The 14251-nt window shown below is 58.7% G+C and overlaps 1 protein-coding gene across 1 annotated transcript in view; it reads right to left on the bottom strand.

Moving 5' to 3' along the window:
• The window catches only part of LOC116955845 (uncharacterized), a 117727-nt gene that overhangs the window by 20853 nt on the left and 82623 nt on the right, over positions 1-14251 (bottom strand). The window contains 5 exon segments of the mRNA XM_076053794.1: positions 3885-3975; positions 5451-5592; positions 6387-6506; positions 9950-10239; positions 10990-11468. Of these exon segments, the coding sequence (XP_075909909.1) occupies positions 3885-3975; positions 5451-5592; positions 6387-6506; positions 9950-10239; positions 10990-11468 (1122 nt within the window).

The following is a 14251-nucleotide window of genomic DNA, read 5'->3' as shown; positions in this document are numbered from 1 at the left end:
CTACAGAATCCCACGTCAGAGAATGAGGAGGCTTACCGCAGCCTTCGCTCGGAGGTTCGGAGAGCCGTGAGGCGCTGCAAGGATGGGTGGTGGTCGCGGGTTGCTGAGGAGATGGAGTCTGCCTCAGTGGCCCGTGATCACAAATCTCTATATAACTCCATCAAAAAAGTAACCTGCAGCGCCACACCTATTACCATCATTAGGGGAAAAAACGGTGATCCAATCTCCGACCCCCAGGAACAGGTTCGCAGATTTGCTGAGCATTCTGTGAGGTCCTGGGGGAGGGAAAATCCCTCAGCCAGGAAAACATCGTGGCACAAAGTGAGGATGACCCTGCTGAGGCTGCGGTGCCTCAAATATTGGAAGAAGTCACCCCCTGTGAGTGGCTGGCTGAGGTGCCATCTGCTGAGGAAGAATTGAAGGCGATCCGGAGTCTGAGACCAGGAAAGGCAGCGGGCAGAGATGATCTCCCAAGCGAAATGCTGAGGGAGGGTGGCGTTTGTGCACAGACTGCCCTATATGACATCATAACAACAGTCTGGACCACTGGACGGGTTCCGCAGGATTGGAAGGATGCCCTGGTGGTCCCCCTTTTTAAGAAGGGGGACCGCACAGACTGTAACAACTACAGGGGAATCTCACTCCTCAGTGTGCCGGGAAAGGTCCTGGCAAGGATTATTCAGCATCGCCTTGCCAGGCACGCTGAGGAGAGGCTTGCGGAGCCCCAATGCGGTTTCAGGAAAGGGCGGTCCTGCACAGATGCCATATTTTCTGTCCGTCTGCTACAGCAGAGGTGTAGGGAATTCCAACAAGACCTACATCTCTGCTTTATTGACCTGGTCAAGGCCTATGATACCATCAGTAGGCCTGGGCTCTGGGTCGTTCTTCGTGCTTTTGGAGTACCTGACCCTCTGCTCACGATCATTAAGGACCTTCATGATGGTGAGCGGGCCCGGGTAAAACTACGTGGCCGGGAGTCAGAGCCATTCCCTGTACACCTTGGGGTGCGACAGGGATGTCCTCTGGCTCCCACATTATTTAACATCTATTTTGACCACGTAGTTCGTGAAGCCTTCAATAGCTGTACCGGGGGAATCTCCATATGGTACAGATATAATGGGAGGCTGATCGATGCCCGGGTGCGGTCAAGGGATGGCTCCCTATTGCTCAACCACGTTATGTATGCTGATGATTTGGTAATAGCTGCTCAGTCAGAGGAGGAGTTGGAGACGCTGCTGCTGAGACTGGAGCGTGCCACTAAGAGGTGGGGCCTTACCATCAGCCCCCCACCAAAACTAAGCACCTGCCTGGGTATTTTGTACCATCGGACACTCCACCCCCACAACTCCCAATCGGTGATGGGGCAGTTGTGGAGAGAGTGGAGAGTTTCCCATACCTGGGCAGTGTGCTTATGACTGGCTCCAGTTTAACAGCAGAGGTCTCACTCCGAATCAGTCGAGCGGCAATATCTTTTCATCGGTTGCGTAACGCTGTGTGGAAGCTACCTGGTCTGTCGCTCCGCACTAAGCTTCAGGTCTTCTCGGCCACGGTCATTCCCTCCCTTCTCTACGCTTGCGAAACGTGGACCCCCCTAATGGAACATCTTCGCCGGTTAGAAACATTTAGGCTGGCCTGCCTACGATCCATCCTGGGTTTAACCAGACTGGATTGTGTGAGGAGCTCACAAATCCTTGAAAGATCTGGGCAGGGTCCCATCGGTGAGCTCCTCCGGCAGGCAAGGCTGCGATGGCTGGGTCATGTAGCCCGCATGCCCAGCCACCGCATGCCGAAACAGCTTTTGTTTGGCCGGATTGAGGGGGCTAAGCGGGCGCGGCACGGGCTAGAGAAGAGATGGAGTGATGTGGTACAGGAGGACGTGGAGCTGAGTGGACTTGCCGATGACTGGTACCAGCGGTGTCAAGATCGGCCTCTGTGGAGGAGGCTCGTGAAGGATGCTACTGGGCAGTTGGAGGTAGTCGCCCTCCAACAACAACGGAGGGCGGAGGAGCGACGCTCACAACAACGAGCGGAGCGCCGGGTGGCCAAAGCACAGCAGGTTGGCACAGTAGGGGGCACAGGTGGTGCATCAGCCAGTCATCTCAGTCAGTCGACCCGTGGCACCTGGGTCTGCCCAGTGACCTCCTGCCAGCGGGCGTTCGACACTTCACGTGGCCTCACGGTGCACATAGCCTGGCACAAGTGTCGTGGTGACGTCACCGCCACTTAGTGGCGAATGGCGGTTGTTGTTGTTGTGTGTGAGTGGTTGGGTGTGGGTGGGTGTGTAGGTGGGTGTGTGTGGGTGGTTGGGTGTGGGTGGGTGTGTGTGGGTGGGTAGGTGGGTGTGTGTGGGTGGTTGGGTGTGGGTGGGTGTGTGTGGGTGGTTGGGTGTGGGTGGGTGTGGGTGGGTGTGGGTGTGTGTGGTGGTTGGGTGTGGGCAAGTGGGTGTGGGTAGGTGGGTGTGGGTAGGTGGGTGTGGGTGGGTGTGTGTGGGTGGTTGGGTGTGGGCAGGTGGGTGTGGGTAGGTGGTTGTGGGTGGTTGGGTGTGGGTGGTTGGGTGTGGGTGGGCGGGTGGGTGTGGGCAAGTGGGTGTGGGTAGGTGGGTGTGGGTGGGTGTGTGTGGGTAGGTGGGTGTGGGTGGGTGTGTGTGTGTGTGTGGGTGTGTGTGGGTGTGTGTGGGTTTGTGTGGGTGTGAGTGGGTGGGTGTGGGTCCTGGGTATGGTGGAGTGTCAGTGCAGCAGTTAGCCCCGCACTGCGCTACAAACCCGGTGACCCAAGTTCGATTCCCGCTCACGGCCACCAATGCCGGTGACGATTATCTGAATCGGTCTTGGGCCTCCTCTAGGTAAGCTCGGCCTCAAATTAATACCCGGTGCAGTGTGCAAACATCGCCACTGGGAAGACAAAGGCGGCTGGGCGTGGTGTTGGCCACCCACCCCCTCGTGTGCCGTGCCGGCCTTCATAGGTGCTACTCGCTAACAGCACTTGCCCAAACATTTTGTTAAGGGGGATGTTTTTTCTTTGTGTCTGTGTGTTTGTTTATGTGTGGGGCCTTACCATCAGGCCCACCTAAACTAAGCACCTGCCTGGGTATTTTGTACCAACGGACACTCCACCCCACAACTCCCAATCGGTGAGGGGCAACTGTGGAGAGAGTGGAGAGTTTCCCATACCTGGGCAGTGTGCTTATGACCGGCTCCAGTTTAACAGCAGAGGTCTCACTCTGAATCAGTCGAGCGGCATTATCTTTTTATCGGTTGTGTAACGCTGTGTGGAAGCTACCTGGTCTGTCGCTCCGCACAAAGCTTCGGGTCTTCTCGGTCATGCCCTTTCTTCTCTACGCTTGCGGTTAGAAACATTTAGGCTGGCCTGCCTACAATCCATCCTGGGTTTACCAGGCTGGATTGTGTGAGGAGCTCACAAATCCTTGAAAGATCTGGGCAAAGTCCCATCGGTGAGCTCCTCCGCCAGGCAAGGCTGCGTTGGCTGGGTCATGTAGCCCGCATGCCCAGCCACCGCATGCCCAAGCAGCTTCACAACAACGGGCGGAGCGCCGGGCGACTAAAATACAGCAAAGTTGGCGCAGTGGGGGGTACAGCTGGTGGTGCATCAGCCAGTCATCTCAGTCAGCCGACCCACGGCACCTGAGTCTGCCCCGTGACCTCCTGCCAGCAGGCGTTCGACACTTCACGTGATAGCCTCAAGGCGCACTTAGCCTGGCACAGGCGTCGTGGTGACGTCACCGCCACTGAGTGGAGAATGGCGGTTGTTGTTGTTGTGTACGTATGTGTGTGTGTTGAACTTCTTTCACACCGTACGTAGCCAAGCGTGCTAATGGGAGGTGCGGTGGTGGTGCTGGGTTTCAAAGCGGCCGCTCGCCAACTCACCCGCACAGCCTGCGTCTTGCAGTTGGACGCGTTCTGCTGGTGGAAGGCGAGAATTGAGTCTACACGGCCCTGGTTCACAGCCTCCGCCGCCCTGTATGCCACACACACACACGGACACACACACACAGATATACACACACACACAGACACACGCAGAAACACACACACAAACATACACACACACAAACATACACACACGCAGACATAGAAACACACACACAGAGACACACGCAGAGATACAGACACACACACAGACACACACACACAGCCACACAGGATGGGTGAGTGGGTGGGTGAGTGGCTGGAAGGGTGTGTGAGTGAGTAGGTGGGTGAGTGGCTGGGTGGGTGAGTGACTGGGAGAGTGGCTGGGTGAGTGCCTGGGTGAGTGGCTGGCTGGGTGAGTGACTGGGTAAGTGGCTGGGTGAGTGACTGGGTGAGTGGCTGGGTAAGTGGCTGGGTGAGTGGCTGGGTGGGTGAGTGGCTGGGTGAGTGGCTGGGTGGGTGAGTGGCTTGGTGGGTGAGTGACTGGGTGAGTGGCTGGCTGGGTGAGTGACTGGGTGAGTGACTGGATGAGTGGCCGGGTGAGTGACTGGGTGAGTGGCTGGGTGAGTGGCTGGCTGGGTGAGTGACTGGGTGAGTGGCTGGGTGAGTGGCTGGGTGAGTGGCTGGGTGAGTGACTGGGTGAGTGGCTGGCTGGGTGAGTGACTGGATGAGTGACTGGATGAGTGGCCGGGTGAGTGACTGGGTGAGTGGCTGGGTGAGTGGCTGGCTGGGTGAGTGACTGGGTGAGTGGCTGGGTGAGTGGCTGGGTGAGTGGCTGGGTGAGTGGCTGGGTGAGTGGCTGGGTGAGTGACTGGGTGAGTGACTGGGTGAGTGACTGTGTGAGTGGCTGGGTGAGTGACTGGGTGAGTGACTGGGTGAGTGGCTGGGTGAGTGACTGGGTGAGTGACTGGGTGAGTGGCTGGGTGAGTGGCTGGGTGAGTGGCTGGGTGAGTGGCTGGGTGAGTGACTGGGTGAGTGACTGGGTGAGTGGCTGGGTGAGTGACTGGGTGAGTGACTGGGTGAGTGGCTGGGTGAGTGACTGGGTAAGTGGCTGGGTGAGTGACTGGGTGAGTGGCTGGGTGAGTGACTGGGTGAGTGACTGGGTGAGTGGCTGGCTGGGTGAGTGACTGGGTGAGTGGCTGGGTGAGTTGCTGGGTGAGTGACTGGGTGAGTGGCTGGGTGAGTGGCTGGGTGAGTGGCTGGGTAAGTGGCTGGGTGAGTGACTGGGTGAGTGACTGGGTGAGTGACTGGGTGAGTGACTGGGTGAGTGGCTGGGTGAGTGGCTGGGTGAGTGACTGGGTGAGTGGCTGGGTGAGTGGCTGGGTGAGTGACTGGGTAAGTGGCCGGGTGAGTGACTGGATGAGTGGCTGGGTGAGTGGCTGGGTGAGTGACTGGGTGAGTGGCTGGGTGAGTGACTGGGTGAGTGGCTGGGTGAGTGGCTGGGTGAGTGACTGGGTGAGTGGCTGGGTGAGTGACTGGGTGAGTGGCTGGGTGAGTGACTGGGTGAGTGTGGCATCCCCTCACTTGTTCAGAAGCTGGGTTGAGAAGACGCACACCAGGGCAGAGAGGGGGGGCTTGGGGGGAGCCTGGGGGGCCTCCGAGAGGTCAGAGGTCACCCCGAGCAGGGTGGCCGTAGGGGGTCCACCCACTCCTGCCCCAGGACATGCTGGGAGAGAGGTGATGACACTGGTCAATGCACTGTTGGATGAAGACCAATGTGTTGTGTCTAACCCCACGGGTGCGTTCTCTAGTCCACGTGGCCGCTCTCTGTGTGCGCCTCTCCACGCTTCTCCGTGGACTTGTCAGTTTCCACTCCCTAGCGTTGGCGAATGGCCGCGTTGCCAAACCACGTGGCAACGTGGACCGTCCATGGCGTGGCGTGAGAGTGGGAGGGGGTGTGAGAGAGTGGGGGGTGAGAGAGTGGGGGGTGTGAGAGAGTGGGGGGTGTGTGAGAGAGTGGGGGTGTGTGAGAGTGGGGGGTGTGAGAGAGTGGGGGGTGTGTGTGAGAGTGGGGGGTGTGTGAGAGAGTGGGGGGTGTGAGAGTGGGGGGGGGGTGTGAGAGTGGGGGGGTGTGTGAGATAGAGTGGGGGGGGTGTGAGAGTGGGGGGTGAGAGAGAGTGGGTGGGTGTGTGAGAGTGGGGGGGTGTGTGAGATTGGGGGGGTGAGAGAGTGGGGGGAGGTGTGAGAGAGTGGGGGGGTGTGAGAGTGGGGGGGTGTGAGAGAGTGGGGGGGGGGGTGAGAGAGTGGGGGGGGGCTGTGTGAGAGAGTGGGGGGGTGTGAGAGTGGGGGGCTGTGTGAGAGTGGGGGGGGGTGAGAGTGGGGGGCTGTGTGAGAGTGGGGGGCTGTGTGAGAGTGGGGGGCTGTGTGAGAGTGGGGGGGTGTGAGAGAGTGGGGGGGTGTGAGAGAGTGGGGCTGTGTGAGAGAGTGGGGGGCTGTGTGAGAGTGGGGGGGGGGGCTCACGTGGGGAGGAGAGGAGGGGGCGGTCGTCCTCACTCTCGCCTCCAGACCCCCACTCGGGGGCCGCCGTGAAGGCCGCCCGGCGCTGGGTGGCCCCCCCCCTTCTCTTCCCACGGCCCCCACCTGCCACACGGGGGGGAGCAATCAGAAACATTCATACAGATGGTGGTGGTGGTGGTGGTGATGGTGGTGGTGGTGATGGTGGTGATGGTGGTGGTGATGGTGGTGATGGTGGTGGTGGTGATGGTGGTGGTGGTGGTGATGGTGGTGGTGATGGTGGTGATGGTGGTGGTGGTGATGGTGGTGATGGTGGTGATGGTGATGATGATGGTGGTGATGGTGGTGATGGTGGTGGTGATGGTGGTGGTGGTGATGGTGGTGGTGGTGGTGATGGTGGTGGTGGTGATGGTGGTGGTGGTGATGGTGGTGGTGGTGATGGTGGTGGTGGTGATGGTGGTGATGGTGGTGGTGGTGGTGATGGTGGTGGTGATGGTGGTGATGGTGGTGGTGGTGATGGTGGTGATGGTGGTGGTGGTGGTGATGGTGGTGGTGGTGGTGATGGTGATGGTGGTGATGGTGGTGATGGTGGTGGTGGTGGTGGTGATGGTGATGGTGGTGATGGTGGTGATGGTGGTGGTGATGGTGATGATGGTGGTGGTGATGGTGGTGGTGGTGATGGTGGTGGTGGTGGTGGTGGTGATGGTGGTGATGGTGGTGGTGGTGATGGTGATGGTGGTGGTGATGGTGGTGGTGATGGTGGTGATGGTGGTGGTGGTGGTGATGGTGGTGGTGGTGATGGTGGTGGTGGTGGTGGTGATGGTGGTGATGGTGGTGGTGGTGGTGATGGTGGTGGTGGTGATGGTGATGATGGTGATGGTGGTGATGGTGGTGGTGGTGGTGATGGTGGTGATGGTGGTGGTGATGGTGGTGATGGTGGTGGTGGTGGTGATGATGGTGATGGTGATGGTGGTGGTGGTGGTGATGATGGTGGTGGTGATGGTGGTGGTGGTGGTGATGGTGGTGGTGGTGGTGATGGTGGTGGTGATGGTGGTGGTGGTGGTGATGGTGGTGGTGGTGATGGTGGTGGTGGTGGTGATGGTGGTGGTGGTGATGGTGGTGGTGATGGTGGTGATGGTGGTGGTGATGGTGGTGATGGTGGTGGTGGTGATGGTGGTGATGGTGGTGGTGATGGTGGTGATGGTGGTGGTGATGGTGGTGATGGTGGTGGTGATGGTGGTGATGGTGGTGGTGATGGTGGTGGTGATGGTGGTGGTGATGGTGGTGATGGTGGTGATGGTGATGGTGGTGATGGTGATGGTGGTGGTGATGGTGGTGGTGGTGATGGTGATGATGGTGATGATGGTGGTGATGGTGGTGGTGGTGGTGATGGTGGTGGTGGTGATGGTGGTGATGGTGATGATGGTGGTGATGGTGGTGGTGGTGATGGTGGTGGTGGTGGTGATGGTGGTAATGGTGGTGGTGGTGGTGATGGTGGTGATGGTGATGGTGGTGATGGTGGTGATGGTGGTGGTGATGGTGGTGATGGTGATGGTGGTGGTGATGGTGGTGGTGGTGGTGATGGTGGTGATGGTGGTGGTGATGGTGGTGGTGGTGGTGTGGTGATGGTGGTGGTGATGGTGGTGATGGTGGTGGTGATGGTGGTGGTGATGGTGGTGATGGTGGTGGTGGTGGTGATGGTGGTGATGGTGGTGATGGTGGTGGTGATGGTGGTGATGGTGGTGGTGATGGTGGTGGTGGTGATGGTGGTGGTGGTGGTGATGGTGGTGGTGGTGATGGTGATGATGGTGGTGGTGATGGTGGTGATGGTGGTGATGGTGGTGGTGGTGATGGTGGTGGTGGTGGTGGTGGTGATGGTGGTGATGGTGGTGGTGATGGTGGTGATGGTGGTGATGGTGGTGGTGATGGTGGTGGTGATGGTGGTGGTGGTGATGATGGTGATGATGGTGGTGGTGGTGATGGTGGTGATGGTGGTGGTGGTGATGGTGGTGGTGGTGATGGTGGTGGTGGTGATGGTGGTGGTGATGGTGGTGGTGGTGATGGTGGTGGTGATGGTGGTGGTGGTGGTGATGGTGGTGATGGTGGTGGTGATGATGGTGGTGATGGTGGTGGTGGTGATGGTGGTGATGGTGGTGGTGATGGTGGTGATGGTGATGGTGGTGATGGTGGTGGTGGTGATGGTGGTGGTGATGGTGGTGATGGTGGTGGTGATGGTGGTGATGGTGGTGGTGATGGTGGTGATGGTGATGGTGGTGATGATGGTGGTGATGATGGTGGTGATGGTGGTGATGGTGATGGTGGTGATGGTGGTGGTGATGGTGGTGATGATGGTGGTGGTGGTGATGGTGGTGGTGATGGTGGTGGTGGTGATGGTGGTGGTGGTGATGGTGGTGGTGATGGTGGTGGTGATGATGGTGGTGGTGATGGTGGTGGTGATGGTGGTGGTGGTGATGGTGGTGGTGATGGTGGTGGTGGTGATGGTGGTGGTGATGGTGGTGGTGATGGTGATGGTGGTGATGATGGTGGTGGTGATGGTGGTGATGATGGTGGTGGTGGTGATGGTGGTGATGATGGTGATGGTGGTGATGGTGGTGGTGGTGATGGTGGTGGTGATGGTGGTGGTGGTGATGGTGGTGATGGTGGTGGTGGTGATGGTGGTGATGATGGTGATGGTGGTGATGATGGTGATGGTGGAGATGGTGATGATGGTGATGGTGGTGATGGTGGTGATGGTGGTGGTGGTGATGGTGGTGATGATGGTGATGGTGGAGATGGTGATGATGGTGGAGATGGTGATGGTGGTGGAGATGGTGATGATGGTGGAGACGGTGATGATGGTGGAGATGGTGGTGATGGTGGTCGTGGTGATGGTGGTGATGATGGTGATGGTGGAGATGGTGATGATGGTGGAGATGGTGATGGTGGTGGAGATGGTGATGATGGTGGAGACGGTGATGATGGTGGAGATGGTGGTGATGGTGGTCGTGGTCGTGGTGATGGTGGTGATGATGGTGATGGTGATGATGGTGATGAGTGTTTTTAATGTTTTCTTTCCAAATTAAATACGGAAGCACCCAGGGGGAGGGGCGGTGGGGTTGAGGGTTATGGGGGGGGGGCTAGAGGGTGGCTGGGGGGGGGGCTGGGGGGGGGCAGGGTTTTGGTGGGGGGGAGGGGCTAGAGGGTAGCTGGGGGGGCCCGTCCATAATTATGGAAGGGAACTGAGCACTGAGGTGAAGCGACGAGGTGAAGCGTGGAGGTGAAGCGTGGAGGTGAAGCGACGAGGTGAAGCGACGAGGTGAAGCGACGAGGTGAAGCGACGAGGTGAAGCGTGGAGGTGAAGCGACGAGGTGAAGCGACGAGGTGAAGCGACGAGGGGAAGCGACGAGGTGAAGTGACGAGGTGAAGCGTGGAGGTGAAGCGTGGAGGTGAAGTGACGAGGTGAAGCGACGAGGTGAAGCGTGGAGGTGAAGTGACGAGGTGAAGCGACGAGGTGAAGCGACGAGGGGAAGCGACGAGGTGAAGCGACGAGGTGAAGCTCCGCCACTGACCGCGGGGTCCGGCGAGGCCGTCGTACGAGGGGCTCCTCTCGCGCTTCCCGTTGCTCCCCTTGAGCTTCGCGCTCCCGGGGGTCCTCCCCAGGGCCTTGGGCCCCGCGAGCGCTGCCATGGCGGGGGGGGCACCACCCCCCCCGCCGACCCCTCCCCCCGCGGGCCCCCCCCCTCCGCCGCCAACCCCCCCGGGGCCTCCCCCCGGGCCCCCACGCAGCTCCGAGAGAAGCGGAACGGAGGGGGAAGCGGACGGGGAGCGGCCGCACTGATCCCCCTTCAGCTTGGGGCTGCTTCCCGGGGGGGGGGGGGGGGGCATGGAGAGAAGCGGGGGGCAGGAGAAAGAGAGGATGCAGAAGAAAAGACAAATCATTAACTTTATTTATCACTCAGCCACTCACTAACATACTCACCGAGGGCACCCACCCAACCACCCAACCACCCAACCACCCACTCACCTACCCACCCAACCACCCAACCACCCACTCACCTACCCACCCAACCACCCAACCACCCAACCACACACCCACCCAACGACCCACCCACCCAACCACCCACCCACCCACCCAACCACCCACCCAACCACCCACCCAGCCAACCACCCAGCCAACCACCCACCCACCCAACCACCCACCCACTCACCTACCCACCCAACCACCCACCCACCTACCCACCCAACCACCCACCTACCCAACCACCCAACCACCCTACCACCCACCCAACGACCCACCCACCCAACCACCCACCCAACCACCCACCCAACCACCCACCTACCCAACCACCCACCCAACCACCCACCCAACCACCCACCCACCCAACCACCCACCCAACCACCCAACCACCCAACCAACCACCCAACCACCCACCTACCCAACCACCCACCCAACCACCCACCCATCCACCCAACCACCCACCTAACCACCCAACCACCCACCCAACCACCCACCTACCCAACCACCCACCCAACCACCCAACCACCCACCCAACCACCCACCCAACCACCCACCCAACCACCCACCCACCTGCCCACTCTCGCCGCTCACCTGTGTGAGTTCGAGGCCGGTGAGCCTCTACACCTCGGGCTCGGAGTCCCCATGGACACCGAGCCCGGGGTGCCCGGTCCCAACGCCCCAGACGCCGCTCCCTGCTGCTGCTGCTGCTGCTGCAAGCTTCCCGTCACAGCGGCCGCCGTTGCCGCCGCCGCCGCCGCGGCCGCCGCGGCCGCCGCTGCTGCTGCGGCGGCGGCGGCGGCGTGCTGCTGCTGCTGCTGCTTCTGCTGCTGCTGCCGAGCGGGGCTGAACGCAGCTTTGCGTGGGTGATGGCTGCCCTGCGTTCCGCTGCCACTCCCCCCTCCTCCTCCTCCGCCTCCTCCTCCTCCTCCTCCTCCTCCGCCTCCTCGCCCCGCGTGACCCGGGAAGGGAGTTGAACCCAGGCCGGCCTTGGCTCCGCGGCGCTCGGCACGGCCGCGCTTCTCGCGCCCGCCCACGCTCGCCTGCTCCACGTCCCTCATCTCCAGCATGCGCTGGGAAGGGTCACGCACGGAGATAGACGCACACACACACACACATAGACTCACACACTCACACACATAGACTCACACACACACTCACATAGACTCACACACACATAGACTCACACATACACACATAGACTCACACTCACACACATAGACTCACTCACACACACACACATAGACTCACACACACACACACATAGACTCACACACACGTAGACTCACACTCACACACATAGACTCACTCACACACACATAGACTCACACACACACATAGACTCACGCACACACATAGAGACACACACACACTCACACACATAGACTCACTCACACACTCACACACACATAGACTCACACACACATGCACACATAGACTCACTCATGCACACACATAGACTCACGCACACACACATAGACTCACTCACACACTCACACACATAGACTCACACACGCACACACACAGACTCACTCACACACATAGACTCACACACGCACACAGACTCACACACACACACATAGACTCACTCACACACAGACTCACACACGCACACATAGACTCACTCACACACTCACACACATAGACTCACACTCACACACATAGAGACACACTCACACACACATAGACTCACACACTCACACACATAGACTCACACACTCACACACACACATAGACTCACACACTCACACACGCACACATAGACTCACACACACACTCACACACATAGACTCACACTCACACACACAGACTCACACTCACACACATAGACTCACACACTCACACTCACACACGCACACACACATAGACACTCACACACACACACACATAGACTCACACACGCACACACATAGACTCACACACTCACACACACACATAGACTCACACACGCACACACATAGACTCACACACACACACACAGACTCACACACGCACACACATAGACTCACACACACACACACATAGACTCACACACACACAGACTCACGCACGCACATAGACTCACACACACACATATACTCACACACACACACATAGACTCTCACACACACACACAAATAGACTCACACACACATTGACTCACACACGCACACACATAGACTCACACAGGCACACACATAGACTCACACACGCACACACATAGACTCACGCACACACATAGACTCACGCACACACATAGACTCACACACAACAACAACCGCCATTTGCCACTAAGTGGCGGTGACGTCACCACGACGCTTGTGCCAGGCTATGTGCACCCTGAGGCCACGTGAAGTGTCGAACGCCCGCGGGCAGGAGGTCACGGGGCAGACCCAAGTGCCACGGGTCGACTGACTAAGATGACTGGCTGATGCACCACCTGTGCCCCCTACTGTGCCAACCTGCTGTGCTTTAGCCACCCGGCGCTCCGCTCGTTGTTTTGAGCGTCGCTCCTCTGCCCTCCATTGTTTTTGGAGAGCGACTGCCTCCAACTGCCCAGTAGCGTCCTTCACGAGCCTCCTCCACAGAGGCCGATCTTGAAACCGCTGGTACCGGTCATCGGCAAGTCCACTCAGCTCCACGTCCTCCTGTACCACATCACTCCATCTCTTCTCTAGCCCGTGCCGCGCCCGTCTAGCCCCCTCGATCCGGCCGAACAAAAGCTGTTTCGGCATGCGGTGGCTGGGCATGTGGGCTACATGACCCAGCCAACGCAGCCTTGCCCGCCGGAGGAGCTCACCGATGGGACTTTGCCCCGATCTTTCAAGGATTTATGAGCTCCTCACACAATCCAGCCTGGCTAAACCCAGGATGGATCGTAGGCAGGCCAGCCTAAATGTTTCCAACCGGCGAAGATGTTCCATTAGGGGGGTCCACGTTTCGCAAGCGTAGAGAAGGGAGGGAATGACCGTGGCCGAGAAGACCTGAAGCTTAGTGCGGAGCGACAGACCAGGTAGCTTCCACACAGCGTTACGCAACCGATGAAAAGATATTGCCGCTCGACTGATTCGGAGTGAGACCTCTGCTGTTAAACTGGAGCCGGTCATAAGCACACTGCCCAGGTATGGGAAACTCTCCACTCTCTCCACAACTGCCCCATCACCGATTGGGAGTTGTGGGAGTGGAGTGTCCGATGGTACAAAATACCCAGGCAGGTGCTTAGTTTTGGTGGGGCTGATGGTAAGGCCCCATCTCTTAGTGGCACGCTCCAGTCTCAGCAGCAGCGTCTCCAACTCCTCTGAATGAGCAGCTATTACCAAATCATCGGCATACATAACGTGGTTGAGCAATAGGGAGCCATCCCTTGACCGCACCCGGGCATCAATCAGCCTCCCATTATATCTGTACCAAATGGAGATTCCCCGGTACAGCTATTGAAGGCTTCACATAGACTCACACACACACAGATCCCCATAGACGCACACACATAGACACGGATACCCACGGACTCACACACACACAGACACACGCGCACACATAGACTCACACACACACAGATTCCCATAGACGCACACACACAGACATGAATACCCATAGACTCACACACACACAGCTAGGTGACACGCACAGACATATAGACACACACACACAGCTAAGTGACACAAAAAGACAAAGATCCCCCGTGTAGCCTTAACAGACTGTTGGGGCAAGTGCTGTTAGCGAGCAGCAGCACCTATGAAGGCCGGCACTGTGGCACACGAGGGGGTGGGTGTCCAGCACCACGTCCGGCCGTCTTTGTCTCCCCGGTGGCGACGACTACACAACGCACCAGGTACTCATTTGAGGCAAAGTCGACCTAGGGGAGGCCCAGGACCGG

The sequence above is a fragment of the Petromyzon marinus genome, chromosome 62, assembly GCF_048934315.1.
Source record: "Petromyzon marinus isolate PM22_M1 ecotype Great Lakes invasive population chromosome 62, UKy_Petmar_22M1.pri1.0, whole genome shotgun sequence".
Lineage (NCBI taxonomy): Eukaryota > Metazoa > Chordata > Hyperoartia > Petromyzontiformes > Petromyzontidae > Petromyzon > Petromyzon marinus.
The sequence above is the reverse complement of the archived record's forward strand: the minus strand, read 5'-3'. Positions and strand labels throughout refer to the sequence as shown.